Raw genomic sequence first — 20809 nt, forward strand, 5'->3', positions numbered from 1 at the left:
GCCGATCCTTACATGGAGAACAGACGCTCAGTAAGATTTGCACCTCCGGAGAGGAGCCACCCATTTTCACCGGGTTACTGTCAAACATTATGGATACGAGCCTTCCCTTCCCGAGCTTTCACCGCAGTCTTCCGATTCTCGCGGTTTGAACGATGAATTGTTTTCCCAACAGCTGATGCCACTCGTGGCCTCCTTCACGAACCGTTCGCCATCTGCAACCCACCATAGATTGTACACAGCACTTTCCTTTTGAAAACTCCACCCGAACCTTTGTCGCCTTGACCAACTGATGCGCGCTAATAAATAATAACCTTGTTAAGGACGAAATAGGTCTGATATTTTTGATACCTTATTGACTATCGCGTCTTACAATTGGATTCAGTTGTTTTGAATGGCTCACCTTGGGGAGACTCGTCGGATAACACAAATCTTGAAGATTAAGCAAAGTGATTAGTCCACCCAGTTCAGACTCGTTGCACCCGTTAACTAGTGATTAGGAATGGTTCATTGCTGATGGAACAGGAAAAAAATCAATTTGGGTAGCATCAATATCTTCTCCCTAACGTATTCGACTGAAGTCCGAACAAATTAATTTGTTTTTAGTTCATGATTAGTATGTAATGTGAAAAACATTGAATCATCAGCTGTCAGAGCTCTCATTTGCCAGATGACTAAGCAATAAATGCTAGGACCTAGGCTCAAGTACATCTTCTCTCTATATACATATCAGAGATCTAAATGAGTATTTACATCTCCTATCCTATGCATTTGGTGAAATTATGCGCTTAGCTGTTAAGAGCCCTCATTCAACGCCTCTAAACTATGCATTAGAGACAGGTCACGCGTAAATTTCCATCTCGAAGATTTCACACCTGCCTCCTTCCTATGTCGAATAAATAGATCCATGTTTACCGGCAGAGTGGGTATGAATTGTGGTACATTTCTCAATCAAGGAATGTGGTGATTAAGCATCATTAAACGACTTATGCTGCATCGGTGCCTCTAATAGTGGTTTATTATTGAGGAGCATTGAGGAATGTTTAGTTCCGTGGGGTAACAACAAATTCTCATTACAGATTCGTACTTTAAGCAGGGAGATTAACTTTAGCAAACTTGTGTGAAGGAAGGAAATTATATTTCACATAAGTCACAAGTTGAATGAAACTTATTCTACTTTGACACCTTGTTGTTATTTTCTTGCTTACAAAAAATTACCCATCTCAAACGATCTGATTATAACCTTTGATGATTTCAATTTTCTGAAAAAAGCGTCTTTGAAGGATGACCTCTTAAAGCGATGACTACTGTACTGAACCTAATTTATTAATACTTGAAAATGTCAATGTAATAAGCAAATACCCATTCATCAATTCTTCCAGGGTCAATTCTTTTCTGGATCGGAGCATCGTGTATATTTATTGGGAAACCCTTTCATATGGTGGAGCAACTTGGTGTTTCTTGCATTGTTCGTTGCTGTTTTCTTGATAGAGGTCGTGAAATATCAACGACATTCGGCATCTGATGGAAGCGGACCTGTTACTAATTCAGTTGGTAAGTGTTTCAGTCTATCAGCAATTAGTTTCTGATCGGAGGGCTCTGCATGTAATTCTATCCAATCATAACTTTAAATCTAAAGCATTCAAGATAATAATTCAAACATATCGTCTTTTATTGCAGATTCTAAATGGCTTTCGCTACGGGCATCAGCATGGCTCTTCGGTGGGTGGCTGCTGCACTACCTTCCTTTCTATGCAATGGGACGAGTTCTCTACTTCCACCACTACTTCCCGGCGCTGGTGTTCAACTCAATGCTTGCAGGTTAGTCTTCTGCAGAATAATTCGTTTTCCAATAGGCCAGCTGGAAACTTTTCGTGTTATAATCTCTTTCATGTGCCATTTCTTGAAGGAAAGACAAACTTGACAAACCTGATAATTTTAACTTAGTCGAGCTTCCGGACTTCCTGCACACCGTTAAGGTGGTGACAGCAAGAAGTGTACAACAATGCATTTCACACCTTCTAATGCGAGTGTATCTCGCTTTGTTCGGTCGAACTTTTATCACCTAATTGAACATTATAATAACTCGATATGACTAACTTTATTATCGTTGCCATTGTCGTTGTCACAACGCACGGTTTGGAGTAGGGGAGGTTTTCCTCCACGACAAGATGGAATTTCTGGAATGTTTCCACCCCGTCTTAAGCCATTGACTTTGTGAAGACGAGTCGTCTGCTTTTCTCTTGCTCTTGAAAAGAGACGTTTCCAATTTTGAAATTCTGGGTTGTTGAATTTGTTTTTGCTTGATTTGTTTTAACTTTTTTTTTATGAAAATGCGTATTTGAATCCAAGGAACGAAATTTTCAAGGGAATAAAAGTCAAAAGGACAAAAAGACAAAGAATCAAGGACAAATCTAGAGCAACATTTGAAAACATATATAGCTACGTATGTGGACAAGGACTCAGAAGGAATAATTTTTGGCTATTACACCCTTTTGAAATGTTGCTCTAGAAATGTACAGAAATTATCAACATTGAAGGCATAACAGTTTGAACCGATGAAGAGCTGGCCGAGTTCCATAACTCACATTCAAAAGATATAAAAATAAAATGAACTATCGAGAGATGTAAAATACTAACGGAAAAACAAGCCATATAATTATCCCACGAAACGAAATATTCATGTGGCAAGTGGCCCCAGCAAAAAAGGTACAAGGGATGAAAAATCAAAAAGTCAATAGGTTCGAGATGTCGGAATGTGTTAGATATTCTTGGAGACAAAAGGTCGAAAAGTGAAAACACGACCAGAAGAAGCTGTTCTCTCTTAGAATTTTACCCATATTCGGAACATTATAGACATTTATTCACGTATAGTGACAGATTGAGAACCACGGCTGTGGCATTTATTTTCGCACATAAACGGTCAGCTTAGGCAGCCATGGATACCAAAGCCAGGATCTCAATGGCTCAATCATGCGTCTCTTATTCGCATTACGTATTTCGTCTACCGGCGGCAAGGCACAAAGGCAAAGATGGTTAGCGACGTGAAAAATATTTCAAAATTCCCCAGATTCTTCACACATTCGAGCTTGGCGGGTGGGAAACAACCGCCCGTCCACGCCAGCTACGAACACAACGAACGTCCTGCTCGTCCTGCTGATAAAGTACACGTTCGGTGCCGGCTGCTCGGTTGGTTGAATGTGAGCTGCACACGGAAAGGCATTTCAAGTGGGTTTGGTGTCAAGATAAAAGGTGACACGATGTGGTTCTTTATCTCTATGGGTTGAAGATGTGGCTTGGTTGGTAATTTCTTCTTGCTGGTGCGGTGGCAATCTTCAAGCTTACCAAGAGAATTTGACATTGCAAAGTTTTCGGTGGGTTTGAACGACGCTTCCAGGTGCGAAGATTAGGAACATTGGTGGTGGTTTAGCGTAATGAAATTTCACTTCTCACCTCTCGATGGAATATGTGTGGTTGTTGGACTAGAGGAGTTCCATGCATTAGAATGGAAAATCAGAGCGACGCATACCGGAATCTTTTTTATACGATACTGCCAGACAGCGAAATCGCATAATTTCGTCATAATCACATTGTGGGGCAAAACTTGAATTAATTTTTATTATCCATCAATCAGATATTGCTGTCACAAAATTCACCGCCCTGGATAGCAAAATATCTCGTTTGAAAACAGCAAACATCACAAACACATGCAAAATCAAAAAGAAAATGAATATTCTTTTACATCAATACATCAAAGACGTATTCGAGAATGTTAAACGATAAAATATGTGCCCTTTGGCGTCGAGAAATAAAAAAACGATTCAATTATGCAATCCAATCCAAATCCAATTCAAATCCAATCCAAATCCAATCCAAATCCAATCCAAATCCAATCCAAATCAATCCAGTCCAATCCAAATCAATCCAAATCAATCAATCCATCAATCCAGTCAATCCAATCAATCCAATCAAATCAATCCAAATCCAGTCAAATCAATCCAAATCAATCCAAATCCAGTCAAATCCAGTCCAAATCCAAGCCAAATCAATCCAAATCCAATCCAAATCAGTCCAGATCCAGTCAGATCCAGTCCAGATCCAGTCAGGTCCAGTCCAGATCCAGTCCAGATCCAGTCAGGTCAGTCCAGATCCAGATCCAGTCAAGTCAGTCCGATCGGTCATCAGTCCAGTCAGATCAGATCCAGGTCCAGTCAGATCAGGTCCAGATCAGTCAAATCCAGTCAGATCCAGTCCAGATCCAGTCAGATCCAGTCCAGATCAGTCCAGGTCCAGGTCAGTCAGTCCAGGTCGGTCCAGTCAGTCCAGTCAGTCAGGTCAGTCAGTCAGTCCAGATCCAGTCCAGGTCCAGTCCAGATCCAGTCCAAGTCCAGTCAATCAGTCCAGATCCAGTCAGGTCAGTCAGATCCAGTCCAGGTCAGTCCAGATCCAGTCCAGATCCAGTCAGGTCAGTCCAGATCCAGTCAGTCAGGTCAGTCCAGGTCAGTCCAGATCGATCCAGGTCAGTCAGGTCAGTCAGATCCAGTCGATCCAGTCCAGGTCCAGTCCAGATCAGTCCAGGTCGGTCAGGTCAGTCCAGATCCAGTCCAGATCCAGTCCAGATCCAGTCAGGTCAGTCCAGGTCAGTCCAGATCCAGTCAGGTCGGTCAGGTCAGTCCAGTCAGTCAGATCCAGGTCCAGTCGGTCAGTCCAGTCCAGTCATCAGGTCCAGTCAGTCGATCAGTCAGTCCAGGTCAGTCCAGATCCAGTCAGGTCAGTCGGTCAGATCAGTCCAGATCCAGTCCAGATCCAGTCCAGGTCAGTCCAGATCCAGTCAAGTCAATCAGGTGGAGTCAGTCCAAGTCAGTCCAGGTCCAGTCCAGGTCAGTCCAGGTCAGTCGATCAGTCCAGGTCAGTCCAGTCGGTCAGGTCCAGTCAGATCGGTCCAGATCCAGTCCAGATCAGTCAGTCCAGATCCAGTCGGTCAGATCAGTCAGATCCAGTCCAGGTCAGATCCAGGTCGGTCAGTCAGGTCGATCAAGTCGATCAGGTCAGTCCAGGTCCAGTCCAGGTCGGTCCAAGGTCAGTCAAATCCAGTCCAGATCCAGTCCAGATCCAGTCAGATCCAGATCCAGGTCGGTCCAGATCCAGTCAGGTCAGTCCAGATCCAGTCAGGTCAGTCCAGATCAGTCCAGATCCAGTCCAGGTCAGTCAGATCCAGTCCAGGTCAGTCCAGTCCAGTCAGATCAGTCCAGGTCAGTCCAGGTCAGTCGGTCCAGATCCAGTCCAGGTCAGTCCAGATCCAGTCCAGGTCAGTCCAGATCCAGTCCAGATCCAGTCAGATCCAGTCCAGTCAGTCCAGATCCAGTCCAGATCCAGTCCAGATCAGTCCAGGTCAGTCAGATCCAGTCGGTCAGATCGGTCAGGTCAGTCCAGATCCAGTCAAGTCAGTCCAGGTCCAGTCCAGATCCAGTCCAGATCGGTCCAGGTCAGTCAGATCAGTCAGGTCAGTCCAGATCAGGTCAGTCAGTCGGTCAGATCCAGTCAGATCCAGTCAGGTCAGTCCAGGTCAGTCCAGATCAGTCAGATCCAGTCCAGGTCAGTCCAGATCCAGTCCAGGTCAGTCAGGTCAGTCCAGATCCAGTCCAGATCCAGTCAGGTCAGTCCAGATCCAGTCCAGATCCAGTCAGGTCAGTCCAGTCAGGTCAGTCCAGATCCAGTCCAGGTCAGTCCAGATCCAGTCAGATCAGTCCAGATCAGTCCAGGTCCAGTCAGGTCAGTCCAAGTCAGTCCAAGTCAGTCCAGGTCAGTCCAGATCCAGTCCAGATCCAGTCCAGATCAGTCCAGATCAGTCCAGGTCAGTCAAGTCGGTCAGTCTCCAGTCAGTCCAGATCCAGTCCAGGTCAGTCCAGTCAGTCCAAGATCCAGTCCAGATCCAGTCAGATCCAGTCCAGATCCAGTCAGATCAGTCCAGATCAGTCAGGTCGGTCAGGTCCAGTCCAGGTCCAGTCCAGTCAGTCCAGGTCAGTCCAGATCCAGTCCAGAGTCCAGTCAGGTCAGTCCAGGTCAGATCCAGTCAGGTCGGTCCAGAGTCAGTCAGATCCAGTCCAGGTCAGTCCAGATCCAGTCGATCCAGTCAGGTCAGTCCAGGTCAGTCAGGTCGATCCAGATCCAGATCAGTCCAGATCGGTCAAGTCAGTCAGATCAGTCCAGATCCAAGTCAGTCAGTCCAGATCCAGTCCAGATCGGTCCAGGTCCAGTCAGGTCAGTCCAAGTCCAGTCAGGTCAGTCCAGATCCAGTCCAGATCCAGTCCAGGTCAGTCCAGATCCAGTCCAGGTCAGTCCAGATCAGGTCCAGGTCAGTCCAGATCAGTCCAGGTCAGAGTCAGGTCCAGAGATCCAGTCCAGGTCATCCAGTCCAGGTCAGTCCAGATCCAGTCCAGGTCAATTCAGATCCAGGTCCAGTCAGATCAGTCCAGGTCAGATCCAGTCCAGATCCAGTCCAGGTCAGTCCAGATCCAGTCAGATCCAGTCCAGATCCAGTCCAGGTCAGTCCAGATCCAGTCCAGATCCAGTCAGATCCAGTCAGATCCAGTCCAGGTCCAGTCCAGATCCAGTCGGTCAGATCCAGTCCAGGTCAGTCCAGATCCAGTCCAGATCCAGTCCAGGTCAGTCCAGGTCAGTCCAGGTCAGTCCAGATCCAGTCCAGATCCAGTCCAGGTCCAGTCCAGATCAGTCCAGGTCAGTCCAGGTCAGTCCAGTCAGGTCAGTCCAGATCCAGTCCAGGTCGGTCAGTCAGTCAGTCCAGATCCAGTCGGTCAGTCAGGTCAGTCCAGGTCAGTCCAGTCGGTCAGATCCAGTCCAGATCCAGTCAGATCAGTCCAGGTCAGTCCAGATCCAGTCCAGGTCAGTCCAGGTCCAGTCCAGATCCAGTCCAGGTCAGTCAGTCAGGTCAGTCCAGATCCAGTCAGGTCAGATCAGTCCAGATCCAGTCAGGTCAGTCCAGGTCCGGTCAGGTCCAGTCCAGGTCCAGTCCAGATCCAGTCCAGATCCAGTCCAGGTCAGTCCAGGTCAGTCCAGATCCAGTCCAGGTCAGTCCAGATCCAGTCCAGATCGGTCAGATCCAGTCAGTCCAGTCAGTCAGTCCAGTCCAGATCCAGGTCAGTCCAGGTCCAGTCCAGATCCAGTCCAGATCCAGTCCAGATCCAGTCAGATCCAGTCCAGGTCAGTCCAGGTCAGTCCAGATCCAGTCCAGATCCAGTCAGATCAGTCCAGATCCAGTCAGGTCAGTCCAGATCCAGTCAGGTCCAGTCCAGATCCAGTCCAGATCCAGTCCAGTCAGTCCAGATCCAGTCCAGGTCAGTCCAGATCCAGTCCAGATCGGTCAGGTCCAGTCCAGATCCAGTCCAGATCCAGTCCAGGTCAGTCCAGATCGGTCCAGTCCAGTCAGTCCAGATCCAGTCCAGATCGGTCCAGGTCAGTCCAGGTCAGTCAGATCCAGTCAGATCCAGTCCAGATCCAGTCCAGATCAGTCCAGTCAGTCCAGATCGGTCAGATCCAGTCCAGATCCAGTCCAGGTCAGTCCAGGTCAGTCCAGGTCCAGTCCAGATCCAGTCCAGGTCAGTCCAGATCCAGTCAGGTCCAGTCCAGATCAGTCAGATCAGTCCAGATCCAGGTCAGTCAGTCCAGTCCAAGTCAGTCCAGTCAGTCCAGATCCAGTCCAGTCCAGGTCAGTCCAGATCCAGTCAGATCAGGTCAGATCCAGTCAGTCAGATCCAGTCCAGGTCAGTCCAGATCAGTCAAGGTCAGTCAGGTCGGTCAGTCGGTCCAGATTCGGTCCAGATCCAGTCCAGATCAGTCAGGTCAGTCCAGATCCAGTCCAGATCCAGTCCAGATCCAGTCCAGGTCCAGTCCAGATCCAGTCAGGTCAGTCCAGATCCAGTCCAGGTCAGTCAGTCCAGATCCAGTCCAGGTCAGTCCAGATCCAGTCAGGTCAGTCCAGATCCAGTCCAGGTCAGTCCAGGTCAGTCAGATCCAGTCCAGATCCAGTCCAGATCCAGTCCAGATCCAGTCCAGATCAGGTCAGTCAGGTCAGTCAGTCCAGGTCAGTCCAGGTCAGTCAGGTCAGTCCAGTCAGTCCAGGTCAGTCCAGTCAGATCCAGTCCGATCCAGTCCAAGTCAGTCCAAGTCAGTCCAGGTCAGTCCAGGTCAGTCCAGTCAGTCCAGATCCAGTCCAGATCAGTCCAGATCCAGTCAGGTCCAGTCCAGGTCAGGTCAGATCGGTCCAGGTCAGGTCAGGTCAGTCCAGGTCCAGTCCAGGTCCAGTCCAGATCGGTCAGGTCAGTCCAGGTCGGTCCAGATCCAGTCAGGTCGGTCCAGATCGGTCCAGGTCAGTCCAGATCCAGTCCAGGTCAGTCCAGATCCAGTCCAGGTCCAGTCCAGATCCAGTCCAGGTCAGTCCAGATCCAGTCCAGGTCAGTCCAGATCCAGTCCAGATCCAGTCCAGATCAGTCCAGATCCAGTCCAGATCCAGTCCAGGTCAGTCCAGATCGGTCAGATCCAGTCCAGATCCAGTCCAGGTCCAGTCCAGGTCAGATCCAGTCAGGTCCAGTCCAGATCCAGTCCAGGTCAGTCCAGATCCAGTCCAGATCCAGTCCAGGTCAGTCCAGATCAGTCAGGTCAGTCCAGGTCAGTCCAGGTCAGTCAGATCCAGTCCAGGTCAGTCCAGATCCAGTCCAGATCCGGTCCAGATCCAGTCCAGGTCAGTCCAGGTCAGTCCAGATCGGTCAAGTCAGGTCAGGTCAGTCCAGATCAGTCCAGGTCAGTCAGGTCAGATCCAGTCCAGTCAGGTCAGTCAGATCCAGGTCAGTCCAGATCCAGTCCAGGTCCAGTCAGGTCAGTCCAGATCCAGTCCAGATCGGTCAGGTCAGTCCAGATCCAGTCCAGGTCAGTCCAGATCCAGTCCAGGTCAGTCCAGATCCAGTCCAGGTCAGTCCAGTCAGATCCAGTCCAGTCCAGGTCAGTCCAGGTCAGGTCAGATCCAGTCCAGGTCAGTCCAGGTCAGTCCAGATCCAGTCCAGATCCAGTCAAGTCAGTCCAGGTCAGTCAAGTCAGTCAGGTCCAGTCCAGGTCAGTCCAGATCGGTCCAGATCCAGTCAGATCCAGTCAGGTCAGTCCAGTCAGGTCCAGATCCAGTCCAGATCCAGTCCAGATCCAGTCAGGTCAGTCCAGGTCAGTCCAGATCCGGTCAGATCAGTCAGTCCGATCAGTCCAGGTCAGTCCAGGTCGAGTCCAGGTCAGTCCAGGTCAGGTCCAGGTCCAGTCCAGGTCGGTCAGGAGTCGGTCCAGGTCAGTCCAGGTCAGTCCAGGTCGGTCCAGTCGGAGTCGGTCCAGGTCAGTCCAGGTCAGTCCAGTCCAGTCCAGATCCAGGTCCAGTCAGATCCAGTCCAGGTCAGTCCAGGTCAGTCCAGAGTCAGTCCAGGTCAGTCCAGATCCAGTCCAGGTCAGTCCAGATCCAGTCCAGATCGGTCAGATCCAGGTCAGGTCCAGGTCGGTCAGATCCGGTCAGATCCAGTCCAGATCCAGTCCAGATCCGGTCAGGTCAGTCCAGGTCAGTCCAGGTCAGTCCAGGTCCAGTCCAGATCCAGTCAGGTCAGTCCAGGTCAGTCCAGATCAGTCCAGGTCAGTCCAGATCCAGTCAGGTCAGTCCAGATCCAGTCCAGATCCAGTCCAGGTCAGTCCAGGTCAGTCCAGATCCAGTCCAGGTCCAGTCCAGGTCAAGTCCCAGGTCAGTCCAGATCGGTCAGGTCCAGTCCAGATCAGTCCAGATCGGTCCAGATCCAGTCCAGGTCAGTCCAGATCCAGTCCAGATCAGTCCAGATCCAGTCCAGATCCAGTCCAGGTCAGTCCAGGTCCAGTCAGATCCAGTCCAGGTCAGTCCAGATCCAGTCCAGGTCCAGTCCAGGTCAGTCCAGATCCAGTCAGATCCAGTCAGTCCAGTCAGGTCAGTCAGTCCAGGTCAGTCAGGTCAGTCCAGATCAGTCCAGATCCAGTCGATCCAGTCAGGTCCAGTCAGGTCAGTCCAGATCCAGTCCAGGTCCAGTCCAGATCCAGTCAGATCCAGTCCAGGTCAGTCCAGATCAGTCCAGATCCAGTCAGGTCAGTCAGTCGGTCAGTCCAGGTCCAGTCCAGGTCAGTCCAGATCCAGTCCAGATCCAGTCAGGTCAGTCAGGTCAGTCCAGATCAGTCAGGTCAGTCCAGATCCAGTCCAGATCCAGTCCAGGTCAGTCCAGATCAGTCAGGTCAGTCCAGATCCAGTCCAGATCCAGTCAGGTCAGTCCAGATCCAGTCCAGATCCAGTCCAGGTCAGTCCAGGTCAGTCCAGATCCAGATCCAGTCCAGGTCAGTCCAGTTCAGTCCAGGTCAGTCCAGATCCAGTCCAGATCCAGTCCAGGTCAGTCAGGTCAGTCCAGATCCAGTCCAGTCAGTCAGGTCAGTCCAGGTCAGTCCAGATCCAGTCTCCAGATCAGTCCAGATCCAGTCCAGGTCCAGTCAGGTCCAGTCCAAGGTCAGTCCAGATCCAGTCCAGATCCAGTCCAGGTCAGTCCAGTCCAGATCAGTCCAGATCCAGTCAGGTCCAGTCCAGGTCAGTCCAGGTCGGTCCAGGTCAGTCCAGATCCAGTCAGGTCAGTCCAGATCCAGTCCAGAGTCCAGTCCAGGTCAGTCCAGATCAGTCCAGATCCAGTCCAGATCCAGTCAGGTCAGTCCAGGTCAGTCCAGTCAGTCCAGGTCAGTCAGGTCAGTCCAGATCCAGTCCAGGTCAGTCCAGATCCAGTCAGCAGTCAGTCCAGATCCAGTCAGGTCAGTCCAGGTCCAGTCCAGATCAGATCCAGGTCAGTCAGTCCAGATCCAGTCAGTCCAGTCAGATCCAGTCAGGTCAGTCCAGATCCAGTCCAGATCCAGTCCAGTCAGTCGATCCGGTCAGTCAGGTCAGTCCAGATCAGAGTCAGTCCAGTCCAGGTCAGTCCAGATCAGTCCGGTCAGATCCAGGTCCAAGTCAGTCAGATCAGTCCAGTCAGTCCAGGTCGGTCAAGATCAGTCCAGATCCAGTCCAGATCGGTTCAGTCAAGTCAGTCAGATCGGTCCAGGTCCAGTCAGATCCAGTCAGTCCAGGTCCAGTCCAGAGTCAGTCGATCGTTCCAGATCCAGTCCAGTCAGTCCAGATCGGTCCAGATCCAGTCAGATCCAGTCAGAGTCAGTCCAGATCGGTCAGATCCAGGTCAGTCCAGATCCAGTCCGATCGGTCAGTCCGATCCAGTCCAGGTCAGTCCAGGTCAGTCCAGATCGGTCAGTCAGGTCAGTCCAGATCCAGTCCAGATCCAGTCAGATCAGTCCAGATCAGTCCAGATCCAGGTCAGTCCAGTCAGTCCAGTCCAGTCCAGTCAGATCAGTCCAGGTCAGTCCAGATCCAGTCCAGGTCAGTCCAGATCCAGTCAGATCCAGTCCAGATCCAGTCCAGATCCAGTCCAGGTCAGTCCAGATCCAGTCCAGGTCAGTCCAGATCCAGTCCAGATCAGTCAGTCCAGTCAGGTCAGTCCAGATCCAGTCCAAGTCAGTCAGGTCAGTCCAGATCCAGTCCAGGTCAGTCCAGATCCAGTCCAGATCCAGTCCAGGTCAGTCAGGTCAGTCCAGATCCAGTCCAGATCCAGTCCAGATCCAGTCAGATCAGTCCAGGTCAGTCAGGTCGGTCCAGGTCAGTCCAGGTCAGTCCAGATCCAGTCCAGGTCAGTCCAGATCCAGTCCAGATCAGTCAGATCGGTCAAGTCAGTCAGGTCAGTCCAAGATCCAGTCCAGGTCCAGTCCAGATCCAGTCCAGGTCAGTCCAGATCGGTCAGATCCAGTCAAGGTCCAGTCCAGATCCAGTCCAGTCAGTCCAGGTCAGTCCAGGTCAGTCCAGATCAGTCCAGTCGATCAGTCAGTCAGGTCAGTCCAGGTCAGTCCAGATCCAGTCCAGATCAGTCAGGTCCAGTCAGTCAGTCCAGGTCAGTCCAGATCCAGTCGGTCAGGTCAGTCCAAGATCCAGTCCAGATCCAGTCCAGGTCAGTCCAGGTCCAGTCCAGATCGGTCCAGATCCAGTCCAGGTCGGTCCAGATCCAGTCCAGATCCAGTCCAGGTCAGTCCAGGTCAGTCCAGTCCAGATCCAGTCCAGGTCAGTCCAGATCAGTCAGGTCAGTCCAGATCCAGTCCAGGTCAGTCAGATCCAGTCCAAGTCAGTCCAGATCCAGTCCAGATCCAGTCCAGTCAGTCCAGATCCAGTCCAGGTCAGTCCAGGTCAGTCAGATCAGTCCAGGTCAGTCCAGATCAGTCCAGATCCAGTCCAGATCCAGTCCAGGTCAGTCAGGTCAGTCCAGATCCAGTCCAGATCCAGTCAGGTCAGTCCAGGTCCAGTCCAGGTCAGTCCAGATCCAGTCAAGTCGGTCCAGGTCCAGTCAGATCAGGTCAGGTCAGTCCAGGTCAGTCCAGATCCAGTCCAGGTCAGTCCAGATCCAGTCCAGGTCCAGTCCAAGATCCAGTCAGGTCAGTCCAGGTCCAGTCCAGATCGGTCAGTCCAAGATCGATCCAGTCCAGGTCAGGTCCAGTCCAGGTCCAGTCCAGGTCAGTCCAGGTCAGTCCAGATCCAGTCCAGATCAGTCAGGTCCAGTCCAGATCATGTTCCAGGTCCAGTCCAGATCCAGTCAGGTCAGTCCAGATCCAGTCAGGTCAGTCCAGGTCGGTCCAGGTCCAGTCCAGGTCAGTCCAGGTCCAGTCCAGATCCAGTCGGAGTCAGTCCAAGTCGGTCAAGATCAGTCCAGATCCAGTCCAGATCCAGTCCAGGTCAGTCCAGTCCAGATCCAGTCCAGGTCAGGTCCGATCCAGTCCAGTCAAGATCCAGTCCAGGTCAGTCCAGATCCAGTCCAGGTCGGTCAGTCCAGTCAGGTCCAGGTCCAGGTCAGTCGATCCAGTCCAGATCCAGTCCAAGATCCAGTCCAGGTCAGTCCAGATCGGTCCAGATCGGTCAGGTCGGTCAGTCCAGTCAAGTCCAGTCCAGATCCAGTCCAAGTCGGTCAGGTCCAGTCCAAGAGTCAGTCAGATCCAGTCCAGTCGGTCAGTCCAGGTCAGTCAGGTCCAGTCCAGGAGTCAGTCCAGATCCAGTCAGTCCAGGTCAGTCCAGGTCCAGATCAGTCAGTCCAGTCCAGTCCAGATCCAGTCAGGTCGGTCCAGAGTCAGTCCAGGTCTGGTCAGATCGGTCAAGATCCAGTCCAGGTCCAGTCCAGATCGGTCAGGTCCAGTCCAGGTCAGTCCAGATCAGTCAGGTCAGATCCAGTCCAGGTCAGGTCAGTCCAGTCCAGTCCAGTCGATCCAGTCCAGATCAGTCCAAGTCCAGTCCAGGTCAGTCCAGATCCAGTCCAGATCAGTCCAGTCAGTCAGATCAGTCGGAGTCAGTCCAGATCCAGTCCAGATCCAGTCCAGATCCAGTCCAGATCCAGTCCAGGTCCAGTCCAGATCCAGTCCAGTCAGTCCAGATCAGGTCAGGTCAGGTCCAGTCCAGTCCAGTCCAAGGTCCAGTCAGATCAGTCCAGATCCAGTCCAGGTCCAGTCCAGGTCCAGTCCAGATCCAGTCCAGATCAGTCCAGGTCAGTCAGTCCAGATCAGTCCAGATCAGTCAGGTCGGTCCAGGTCCGGTCCAGGTCAGTCAGGTCAGTCCAGATCGGTCAGTCGATCAGTCCAGATCCAGTCCAGGTCAGTCCAGATCCAGTCAGGTCAGTCCAGATCCAGTCAGGTCCAGTCCAGGTCAGTCCAGATCGGTCCAGGTCAGTCCAGATCAGTCCAGATCCAGTCCAGGTCCAGTCAGGTCAGATCCAGGTCCAGTCCAGGTCCAGTCCAGATCGGTCCAGGTCAGTCCAGAGTCAGTCCAGATCTGGTCAGATCAGTCCAGGTCCAGTCCAGATCCAGGTCGGTCCAGGTCAGTCAGTCCAGGTCAGTCCAGGTCAGTCCAGATCAGTCCAGTCAGTCAGATCCAGTCCAGATCCAGTCCAGTCAGTCCAGATCCAGTCCAGATCAGTCCAGGTCGGTCAGGTCAGTCAGATCCAGTCAGGTCGGTCCAGATCCAGTCCAGGTCCAGTCCAGGTCAGTCAGATCCAGTCCAGGTCCAGTCCAGGTCAGTCCAGGTCAGTCCAGATCCAGTCCAGGTCCAGTCCAGGTCAGTCCAGATCCAGTCAGATCGGTCAGGTCAGTCCAGTCGGTCAGGTCAGGTCCAAGTCAGTCCAGATCAGGTCAGTCCAGGTCTAGTCAGGTCAGTCCAGATCTAGTCCAGGTCTAGTCAGATCCAGTCCAGGTCAGTCCAGGTCCAGTCAGATCAGGTCCAGATCGGTTCCAGGTCCAGTCAAAGTCAGTCCAGATCCAGTATGAGTCCAGGTCGGTTCAGGTTCAGTCTGGAGTCCAGTCCAGGTCCAGTCAGATCAGGTCCAGATCGGTGCAGATCCAGTCCAGATCCGGTCCAGGTCAGTCAGGTCTGGTCCAGGTCGGTTCAGGTCCAGTCCAGGTCAGTCAAGTCAGTCCAGATCCAGTATGAGTCCAGGTCAGTTCAGGTTCAGTCTGGAGTCAGTCAGATCCAGTCCAGGTCGGTCCAGATCTAGTCCAGATCCAGTCCAGATCCGGTCCAGGTCAGTCCAGGTCAGTCCAGGTCAGATCCAGTCCAGGTCAGTCCAGATCAGGTCAGTCCAGATCCAGTCCAGGTCCAGTCCAGATCCAGTCCAGGTCCAGTCCAGATCCAGTCAGATCAGTCCAAGTCAGTCAGGTCAGTCAGTCAGTCCAGATCAGTCCAGATCCAGGTCAGATCGGTCAGTCCAGTCCAGGTCAGTCAGATCCAGTCCAGGTCAGTCCAAGTCAGTCAGGTCAGTCCAGATCGGTCAGATCCAGTCCAGATCCAGTCCAGTCCAGTCAGGTCAGATCCAGATCCAGTCCAGATCGGTCAAGTCAGTCCAGGTCCAGTCCAGATCCAGTCAGGTCGGTCCAGGTCGGTCCAGATCCAGTCCAGATCCAGATCCAGGTCCAAGATCCAGTCCAGGTCAGTCAGGTCCAGTCCAGGTCAGTCAGGTCAGTCCAGATCGGTCCAGGTCGGTCAGTCCAGGTCCAGTCAGGTCCAGTCCAGGTCAGTCCAGGTCAGTCCAGGTCAGTCCAGATCAGTCAGGTCGGTCAGGTCAGTCCAGGTCCAGTCAGATCAGTCCAGTCAGTCCAGATCCAGGTCAGGTCAGGTCCAGTCCAGTCCAGATCCAGTCCAGATCCAGTCAGGTCAGTCCAGGTCCAGTCCAGGTCAGGTCCAGTCCGGTCAGTCGATCAGTCAGTCTAGTCCAGTCAAGTCGGTCCAATCCAGTATGAGTCCAGATCGGTTCAAATTCAATCTAAATCCAATTCAAATCCAATCCAAATCCAATCTAAATCCAATCAAAATCCAATCCAAATCCAATCCAAATGCAATCCAAATCCAATCTAAATCCAATCAAAATCCAATCCAAATCCAATCCAAATTCAATCTAATCCTCCTTCTGGAAGTTGAAGGGACTGTCGAGATTAGGGGATATCAGATAAGAGGGCTGTAATTTTTAATTGTGTATGGATAAACCGAGAAGGATTAACATCGAGTTAGATAACACATCGAGTTGAACAACGAGTGAAGCAGAGTTCACTGTAAAGTTTTAGTACTGTGACCTTTCAGCGGAAAAAATATGTTTGTCAAATGCTCAACTGCGATAATCTGTACAACAATTTCCAAATTTTCAAAAAAATATTGGCGAAAAATATAAAAACAAACCCAAAAACTTACCATAAATGGTAATTTATTCAAAATGCTCAACGGAAACTCAACGAAGTTAACCTTCGCTTTTCTGCATATTTGTGAAGTTTATAGACTTACTTACTTACTTATGGATCCTGTACACCTCCGGTGGTGCAAAGGGCCGACTTGAAAGATCTCCATCCTGAGCGATGCCCGGCTATCGCTTTAACCTGTTGCCAGGTTAGATTTCGGTCGACTTCTTTTATTTCTTTATTGAGGCTTCGCCGCCATGAGCCTCTGGGTCTGCCTCTGCTGCGATGTCCCGCTGGGTTCCAGTCTAATGCTTGCTTACAGATTTCGTTTCCGCCCCTACGTAGAGTGTGGCCGACCCAGCCCCACTTCCGATCCCGAATTTCTGTTGTTATCGGCCTCTGGTGACAACGACGATGGAGCTCGTTGTTTGAGATCCAGTTGTGAGGCCACCAGGCCCGAATTATATACCGCAGGCATCTGTTAATGAACACCTGCAGCCGTTGAGTGTTCTCCACTGATACACACCATGTTTCGCTAGCGTATAACAGCACAGATTTCACGTTAGAGTTGAAAATTCGTATTTTGGTGCGTTCACTTATCTGCCTGTTTTTCCAGATATTTCTTAAACTCGCAAAGGCAGCCCTTGCTTTCTTGATCCGTGCGCCTATGTCGATCTTGGTACCGCCGTCTGACGCCATTTGGCTACCAAGATATTGGAAGCTTTCAACATTCTCCACTGGTTGCCCGGCTACTGTGAAACTGGAAGGAGTCACCGTGTTTACATCCAACGATTTGGTTTTGTTGACGTTGATGACTAAACCAGCCGAGGAGGAGCGATCGGCAAGGTCGTTGAGCTTACTCTGCATATCAGAGCGCCGTGGCGCGAGTAGTGCAACGTCATCCGCCAATTCGAAGTCGTTTAGGTGCTCCATGGTTATAGGCTGCCATAACAGCCCGCGGTTTGGTTCACGGTCAATCGCATCTACCAGAATCTCATCGATTACGATGAGGAACAGTAACGGTGATAGAATACATCCTTGCCTCACACCAGCTACGACCCGGATAGGGTCGGACAGGACCCCATTGTGCAGCACTCTACACGAAAAGGCCTCGTACTGTGCTTCGATGAGGCCGATGAAGTTTATAGACAGATAAGGATAAATTTCAATGCAAAATTTCCCTTTTGTGGAGGTTACTGCTCGGTTTGGCAAGAAAAATTAAAACTCCCTGAGACCGGATTCACACTTTCATCCCGACACATAAGGTGTTTATTACGACACAGTCGAGCAGCCACTATCATCACTCACTTCTACGTTTACTTTGGTCGTGGAACGAAGCGTGGGAAAGCGTAGGACGTCCCTTTTTCTTGAACGTAGCGCTTTTATGTGGATAATTAAAAAAGAGAGCGGTATTTTCGTGAATTTTAAATTGAGTGATGCTCTGCGATGTGAGGATGCCACCTACGAGCATAAAGTGCCTCAACTTATAAGTGGAAGCATAAAAACGACAACTATGTCGATAGGGGACGAAGTAGAGTCGACATTGTTGGTGAAGTAGAGTACATATAGAGCCCGCTTGCGATGTCGAAATAGTTGGTATAACCATTATTAACTAAATACAAACTAACGGTGAAGTTTTTTATAACGACTTTTATTGAGCTTATGCTTGAGTAAAAAAAATCCTCAGATTTCTAGGGAAATTATTAAACTCTTCTAGTGGAATGTCTTCACCTGCTATAAGACGATTTTAGTACTATTCCATTTAATTCTACCACTTTGTAGTCTTTACATATACGTATTTCGACTCGTCGAGTCAAGTACGAGACATCAAAGACAACCTTACAGTTGAGTTCGAAACACGTATCTGTAAATATAACAACGTGGTGGAATTAGTACTCAACTTAACTCGTCTTATGACAAACTGAGATGCTTGAAAATTTTATGTTATCAATGCGGAACTGGCCGGTATGCTTCGTCGAACTTAGCTCACCCAAAAAATGCCAATTCTAACAGAAAATCAAACCATTTTATTTTGATTTGGTTTTGTGTCGCGAATGGGAGTCCTGCTTTGCATTTAACTTTGTCAACTTTTTGATTTGCGTACATTGCATAACATTGTGGTTTTCTTTCCTTGTTGGGTTTACTTTTAATTTTTGCAGGATTATGATGGAGTTTTGCGTTAGAATTGTTAAAATAATCAAGACGCGTGAATCAAACATTTTCAAATTCGCGAATCTGAATCATCGAATGCCCGACCGGAAATATTCTCACCGCAAAGGAACATATGTGTCGATATTAGACTAAATACTATACTATACGTGCTAAACATGCGTGATACCATTATCGTTAAATTTATGAGGAAATAATAACGGGAGCATGCAGCGAGCACATTATGATGCTACTGCAAACCAATTTCATTATCTGCCCAAATAGGCAAACGCGATTATCCTTCAACCAGGTGATGCTCATTAACGGACGAAAAAGTAATTTTACGCTTAGTTTGATCGTGTTATGCTGTGGGGATAATGTTTGGAAAGTAATTTCATAAATAACTGAAATAAAAACCACTCGAAGGAATAGAAAAAAGCAATGCAGAAAATACAAGAAAACATCCGTGGAACTTCAGAAGAATTTTTTGTGGAAATTCAATCTGCATCTACGTCGATAAATACAAGTTGCTCCTAGTTAATCCATAATTTGAAGCTTTCTCCATATTTGTAGTTCTTGGAATATTGTTCCATAGAAACCAACAAATATAACGTGATTTGATATACCTGCGCAAATGAAATTCCCGACGCAATCAATGTTCAACAGTGGAAAATAAACTCATTTTACACACATTGAATCCACAAAGCCATCGTAAACACAATGTCTAGGAACTGAAGGAGAACAACTTGAAAAAGAAATCGAGAAAAAAAAACTCCAACAGCCAGATCAAGTACCCATCTGCCACACCACGCTTCCGGGCGGAAATACAGCCAAACAAAGGAAATCGAGAAAGCAGGTCCAGTAATGAGATGATGACGATGATTTCCGTTCGGTCGACCTCCCTCCCTCCATCGACCAGCACATCCAGGAATACTTCCTGATGTCTTATAGAAGAACTCTAGCCGATGTTGACCTTGTTCGCCGGTATTCAGCAGAAAACATTTCTCTTTTATTGAGCTGATTTTCCCTTTATTACCATCACGGTCACTCAGTTGATTTGTTTTTCTCTATTACTTCGATTTTCTTCACGTTTGCTCACTTGTGAAATCAACTTTCACCGGCAACCGGTCTGCTAGTGGTCTTAGTGGGTTCAGTGTTTGGGTTGTTGTATCCTCCCCTGGGTACATGATTCTTCAAACCATTTACGATTTGAGATGCACGGATAGGAAGGTGTACCATAAAAATTTAATTGGAAATTCCCGGCACGTTGCGCTATTTTTTCATACAGCATTGTAACCGGCATTTTTCTCTTCGGTTGTGAGCTCAACTGAAAACTCGAGTAAATGACACTTCAGCATTACCTTATCGATTCGTGGATCACCCTACATTAGTTGATCCAACCGGAAACCCGCAATATTCCTCGGTTGGTGAATGTAAGCAGGACGGAAAAACTGCGCTGAGGTGTGAAGCCTTGAACTAATTGGAAGTTGAAATCCTATTTTCTCCCGATTGGCAGATGGAATGGCGTTCAATCGGTCTTGGCAGTGCGCCAACAAAATAACTAGATGAATAGCTCACTATAGTGCGGGCTGATGAGAAATCCTGTTGTTTCACCATTATGCAGATAATCCACTTCATAATGCGATACTGGATACACATTGACATCGGCATTTATGTTAAAGGTGATGCGATGGTTTCATGCATACAATATGGTTACGGTTATTGGTGATCCACTTTTGTTGATGACACTGCAACTGGGATTAACATTGTGAGACAAGTACTTGATCCGTTTGTTTGAGAAACTGCACATGTGACATTTTAGGCCAAAATGAAATTTTTATATATTCTGAATACTCGTCCAAAAATACGTATTCGGGCAAAAGTACGAATAATTTTTTTTTTCGGAAATATAGGATTTCTTTTTTCGTTTGCTTGAGAAACTTCATATGTGGTACACACATTTTGAAGATTAATTATGCAGTACTGCTGGCAGTTTTCGAACTGGAAGTGCCCCTGGTTGTTGAGTTTTTCCAAACGCACGTCAAAAAACTTTTAAAAAACTTCAGAATTTCTTGAACTTTTTGTAATTAGTATTTGGTCATAGTCAAGTCAACTTCATGAAAAACTTATCGTGATCAAATGACTGGCTAGAGGAAGAAAAGGATGAAATGCAATGTCTCCGTGCGTCTGTGCAGTTAATGAAAAACGAAGAACTGAATGTCAGCCAAGTGTCCGGCAGCCGATCATCCAACGCACTTCATTCCGGCAAGCTTCACGAGAAAACCGGAAGATTGAAGATTGCGTTCGTGGGCAATTACTTGCCTGTCATTTTCGATTAACTCATTCATTTATTTAGTTAACATCTAAACAGATAACACTGAATCAACAATTTGACGCCACAATGCACGGTTCGAGGCCGCATCTCTCCATCCTTGGATACGCCCCACGCTCGCCAAGTCGTTTTGCACCTGGTCTGCCCATCTCGCTCGCTGCGCTCCACGCCGTCTCGGAAGCGAACACCATCTTTGCAGGGTTGCTGTCTGGCATTCTTACAACATGTCCTGCCCATCGTACCTATTGCGGCGAGGGACTCTTTCTTTAAACTAATTTCCGACAGCAGCGTTTTTTTCGGGGCCCTCCTTAGCCGTGCGGTAAGACGCGCGGCTACAAAGCAAGACCATGCTGAGGGTGGTTGGGTTCGATTAACGGTGCCAGTCTAGGAAATTTTCGGATTGGAAATTGTCTCGACTTCCCTGGGCATAAAAGTATCATCGTGTTAGCCTCATGATATACAAATGCAAAAATGGTAACTTGGCTTAGA

The 20809-nt window shown here is 49.2% G+C and overlaps 1 protein-coding gene across 1 annotated transcript in view; it reads left to right on the forward strand.

Moving 5' to 3' along the window:
• LOC134206135 (protein O-mannosyl-transferase 2) overlaps window positions 1-20809 on the forward strand; it is a 65243-nt gene that overhangs the window by 28542 nt on the left and 15892 nt on the right. The window contains exons 6-7 of the mRNA XM_062681824.1: window positions 1380-1551; window positions 1678-1818. Coding sequence (XP_062537808.1) covers window positions 1380-1551; window positions 1678-1818 — 313 coding nt within the window. The remainder of the gene's footprint in view (window positions 1-1379; window positions 1552-1677; window positions 1819-20809) is intronic.

This window comes from Armigeres subalbatus, chromosome 1 (genome assembly GCF_024139115.2).
Source record: "Armigeres subalbatus isolate Guangzhou_Male chromosome 1, GZ_Asu_2, whole genome shotgun sequence".
NCBI lineage: Eukaryota > Metazoa > Arthropoda > Insecta > Diptera > Culicidae > Armigeres > Armigeres subalbatus.